At 36.1% G+C, this 4,876-nt stretch overlaps 1 protein-coding gene across 1 annotated transcript; it reads left to right on the top strand.

Annotated features, from left to right (window-relative positions):
* Positions 1-405: 405 nt before the first annotated feature.
* LOC129875619 (beta-galactosidase 13-like) lies at positions 406-4,390 on the top strand. The gene is made up of 16 exons (XM_055950910.1): positions 406-576; positions 676-771; positions 852-964; positions 1,074-1,140; positions 1,237-1,473; positions 1,587-1,787; positions 1,883-1,967; positions 2,081-2,199; positions 2,287-2,451; positions 2,546-2,724; positions 2,809-2,918; positions 3,010-3,119; positions 3,207-3,314; positions 3,417-3,524; positions 3,617-3,762; positions 3,861-4,390. The coding sequence occupies exons 1-16, from the start codon at positions 406-408 to the stop codon at positions 4,333-4,335; spliced, it is 2,490 nt and encodes an 829-aa protein (XP_055806885.1). The 3' UTR covers positions 4,336-4,390.
* The last annotated feature ends 486 nt before the right edge of the window (positions 4,391-4,876 follow it).

Genomic DNA, 4,876 nt, shown 5'->3' on the forward strand with positions numbered 1-4,876 from the left:
AGAGAGAGAGAGAAAAAAAAAATTGGGGGTGAACAATTCTCCAATGAAGAAGTTTACATTAAATTACAACCATATATTTATCAATGGACCTTTGGCTAATTCCTGATCCAAACAAAGTGAAGTAGTTAGAAATCACTACAAAATAGCAACAAAAGAAAAAAATAGACCATGGAAGTCCTTAAATTTCTCCAAGCCTTATAATGTATCTATGCTATAATCATTATAAATTGAGACATGAAATGATCATTTCAAGAGAATCAAGACAGCTAGTAACTTGGTGCCTCCTCCACATAAGGAAGAGGTGCCTTATAGCTTACTGTCTTCTTTTCCTTGTCCCTGCAGTTGCATTCATCTGTCATCATACTAACAAAAAAAAGGTAAAAAACAACAACAACAACACAAAATATGGCTATATCAAATCGGTTACTGTCGTTAGCTTTCCTCTCGTTGATGGTTTCTTGTGCATTCGGAGAAAAGACTAAAGGAGTTTCCTATGATGGGCGTTCAATGATCGTCAATGGGGAAAGAGAATTGCTCTTTTCTGGTTCCATTCATTATCCCCGTATGCCTCCTCAGGTAACTTCATTATATTTACTATGATCATGCTTATTCTAAACCTGTAGATAAGTGGATTTGGTCATGTAAAAACTTTAATATTATGATGGAATGTTTCAGATGTGGCCAGACATCATAAGGAAAGCTAAAAAAGGAGGCTTAAATCTTATCCAGACTTATGTCTTCTGGAATATCCACGAGCCCGTTCAAGGCCAGGTAATTAATCGTTCATATTAAATCTTGATTGTTTTTGTCATGATGGATACGAATTATAATGGTTGTCAGTGAATATGCAGTTCAACTTTGAGGGAAACTACGACGTTGTCAAGTTCATCAAGGAAATTGCTAGACAAGGCTTGTATGTCACCCTCAGAATTGGACCATATATTGAGGCTGAATGGAATCAAGGGTAAACATATATATATATATCGATCGAGTTGATCACTTCTAATGGAGTAATTATGTATAATTTTTTTTCATCATTAATATACAATGACTTATTGATCATCATGGAACAGAGGATTCCCATACTGGCTAAGGGAGGTTCCAAACATCACCTTCCGTTCTTACAACAAACCATTCATTGTACGTATTCATAGCTTAAAGGCGGAAATGTTAAGTATAATTCTCTTCAAATAAAATACAAACGTTTAATTGTTTTATCGCTCTCTTAATTTGCAGCACCACATGAAAAAGTACTCAGAAATGGTCATTGAGTTGATGAAAAAGGAGAAGTTGTTTGCGCCACAAGGAGGCCCCATCATCATGGCTCAAATCGAAAATGAGTACAACAATGTTCAACTAGCTTACAGAGACAATGGTAAGAAATACGTCGAGTGGGCTGCCAATATGGCTACTTCGCTATACGATGGAGTCCCTTGGATCATGTGTAAGCAAAAGGATGCCCCTCCACAAATCGTAAGTTTTATTGCTTCTTCAAATATAACTACACTACTTAACAATAAAATGGTTGATAACTTAAAATTTAGAAAACAGCAACATGTACGTAACTCTGTTTTCAATTCTCTCAGATCAACACATGCAATGGAAGGCATTGTGCAGATACTTTCAAAGGCCCCAATGGTCCTAACAAACCTTCTCTATGGACTGAAAATTGGACCGCCCAGTACAGGACATTCGGAGACCCACCATCACAGAGAGCAGCAGAGGATATTGCATTCTCTGTAGCCCGTTTCTTCGCAAAGAATGGAACTCTTACAAACTATTACATGGTACATATACAATATTCTTTTCATTTGATTATTTTCTCATAAACCTTAATTGGTCATATCTTAATTAACTAATAATTACCCTCTATGTTTTCCAGTACTATGGTGGAACCAACTATGGAAGAACAGGCTCATCTTTCGTGACAACTCGTTACTATGATGAAGCTCCCCTTGATGAATTCGGTTAGTGCTGCTACCTTAAATTCTATGCACCATGACGGTGTAAATATGTTACAGAATGATATAATCGTGCTCAAAATTTTTAACTCAAAAGATATATTTTTGCATCTTTTCAGGTTTGTTTAGGGAACCAAAATGGAGTCATTTGAGGGACTTACACAGGGCTTTGAGGCTATCCAGAAGGGCTCTCCTTTGGGGAACTCCCACTGTACAAAAAATCAACCAAGACCTTGAGGTAATTATAAAGAATTCCCTTTATAATATTGTAATTTATCCTAAACAAGCTCTTCTATAAATCTTAAACATTATAACTATTTTACAGGTTACAGTTTATGAGAAGAAAGGAACTGATTGTGCTGCCTTTTTAACCAACAACCACACAACTAATCCCGCGACCATCAAATTCAGGGGTAAAGACTATTACCTTCCAGAGAAATCCGTTAGCATTCTCCCCGATTGCAAGACAGTTGTCTACAATACTCAAACGGTAAATTTACGTTTATTTGATGATATAAAAGAATCAATACCATCTGACAATGCGCGCCAAGTATTCAATTTTGATTTTTTGTTATGGAAAACAGATTGTCTCCCAACACAATTCAAGGAGCTTTGTGGCATCAGAGAAGGCAAAGGGTCTTAAATGGGAAATGTACCAAGAAAAAATCCCATCCATCAATGAATTGTCACTTAAAAACAGGGAACCTTTGGAACTTTATACTTTGACAAAGGATACCTCAGATTATGCTTGGTACAGTACAAGGTAATTACACTTTTAACATATTTTTAATCTATCTTAATTAATCAAATTGAGTGTACTCTAATGCTGGAAATTGTAACATCATAGTCTCACCTTCGATCGCCATGACTTGCCCATGAGACCTGACATCCTCCCCGTACTACAAATCGCAAGTATGGGTCATGCATTGTCTGCCTATGTTAATGGCGAATACGTTGGTATGTATATTATTGGTTATAGTCCATCAGTTAAATTACACTAATAACGTAAAAATTTCTTTACATAACATATGTTGGTATTACAATTCAGGGTTTGGACATGGTAACAACATCGAGAAGAGCTTCGTCTTCCAGAAGCCTGTCGTGTTGAAACCTGGAACTAACACCATCTCAATTCTAGCTGAGACAGTTGGCTTCCCGGTATTCCTTTCCTTCCTGATAAGAAATTACTATTATCATCGGTGCAATTTAACCAATTATTTATAAACAAATGTTTACAAAATGCAGAATAGTGGAGCCTACATGGAAAAGAGGTTTGCTGGACCCAGAGCTATAACAATTCAAGGTCTGATGGCTGGAACCCTTGATATAACTCAAAACAATTGGGGACATCAGGTACATATAGACGATACATAATTATATTCGATCTTAATTGACCTTAAGAAGATATGCAATGGTATTAATTGATAACCAAAATTATTTTTGGTCTTTTAATAGGTAGGTGTATCTGGAGAAATAGAGCAATTGTTCACTGAAGAGGGTGCAAAGAAAGTAAAATGGACCCCAGTAACTGGAACTGTTAATGGAGCTGTTACTTGGTACAAGGTAAACACACAAGTATTTCTTTATTAAATCAGATAATTTTATACTGACGATATATATTATAACGTAAATTCTTCTTGTTTTTTTGGCTGCAGACCTACTTCGATGCCCCTGAAGGCAACAACCCATTGGCCGTGAAAATGGACAAAATGCAAAAGGGTATGATCTGGGTCAATGGTAATAGCCTTGGTCGTTATTGGTCATCTTTCCTCTCCCCTCTTGGACAACCCACTCAGTTCGAGTAAGTATATCAATCAACCGAAAGAAAAAGAACTCTCCACATAAAAAGTGTCAAACTATGAAAAGTGTTTATAACATATTTTACGTGTGATATTTCAGGTATCACATTCCAAGAGCTTTCTTGAAACCAACGAACAATCTCCTAGTTGTGTTTGAGGAAACCGGTGGTAACCCACAAGAGATTGAAATCCAAACAGTGAACAGAGACACAATTTGCAGTATCATCACAGAATACCATCCTCCTAATGTGAAATCATGGGAGAGATCTGGCACTGATTTCGTGGCAGTAGTGGAAGATCTCAAGTCAGGAGCACACTTAACTTGCCCAGACAAAAAAATCATCAAGAAAGTCGAGTTTGCTAGTTATGGTAATCCAGATGGTGCCTGTGGAAACTTGGTCGTTGGAAATTGCAATTCTGCCAAGAGTCTACAAGTTGCAGAACAGAATTGCTTAGGGAAAAACTCATGCACAATCCCAATTGAGAGAGAAGTTTACGACGAGCCGAGCAAGGACCCATGCCCTAACATCTTCAAGACTTTGGCTGTTCAAATGAAGTGTGGCAACAAGAATTAACTAGGGCTATAGGCAGAATGTTGGCTATGACATATAAATGTATATAGTAGAACTTCATGCCTTAATATTCACAACTTCAATTTGTTTTTTTACATCAAAATAAAACCGCTATTATTTCAGCCATATCTACTCTTTCAATTATATGCACTTCTTAGTTATTATCACGGTAAGGAATAAAACTCACATTAATTGTGGAAGCTAATTTTCTTGCTAGCTTCTCTACATGAAGATATTGGCATTATTTTTGCAAATTGAACAACACAACAATTTTCTAGCTATTAATATCCTTAAACAAATCAACTCAAGTTGATTGCATTTTTAAATCAGTTTTTTGTAACCTTATATAGTTTGAATGTTTTCCGCAAGAAAAATGATGATGGTACATGGAAATTGTTGGTAACATTTTTGACCTTTCTTATTTTATACCAAGAAAAATGAAAGACAAGAAACATGTACACTATTCGGACCACTTTTATTTATCGTCCTTACGAAAAAATATGTAGTTGGTTCAAAATAGTTGTCAATTTTTGAAAATCACAAC

This window comes from Solanum dulcamara, chromosome 12, assembly GCF_947179165.1.
Source record: "Solanum dulcamara chromosome 12, daSolDulc1.2, whole genome shotgun sequence".
NCBI classification, from domain to species: domain Eukaryota; kingdom Viridiplantae; phylum Streptophyta; class Magnoliopsida; order Solanales; family Solanaceae; genus Solanum; species Solanum dulcamara.

Coding starts and splice junctions, on each gene's coding strand:
- LOC129875619 (XM_055950910.1), top strand. CDS start 406: ATGGCTATATCAAATCGGTTACTGTCGTTAGCTTTCCTCTCGTTGATG. Junction 2,200..2,286: donor AAATCAACCAAGACCTTGAG/GTAATTATAAAG, acceptor ACTATTTTACAG/GTTACAGTTTATGAGAAGAA. Junction 2,919..3,009: donor TGTTAATGGCGAATACGTTG/GTATGTATATTA, acceptor ATTACAATTCAG/GGTTTGGACATGGTAACAAC.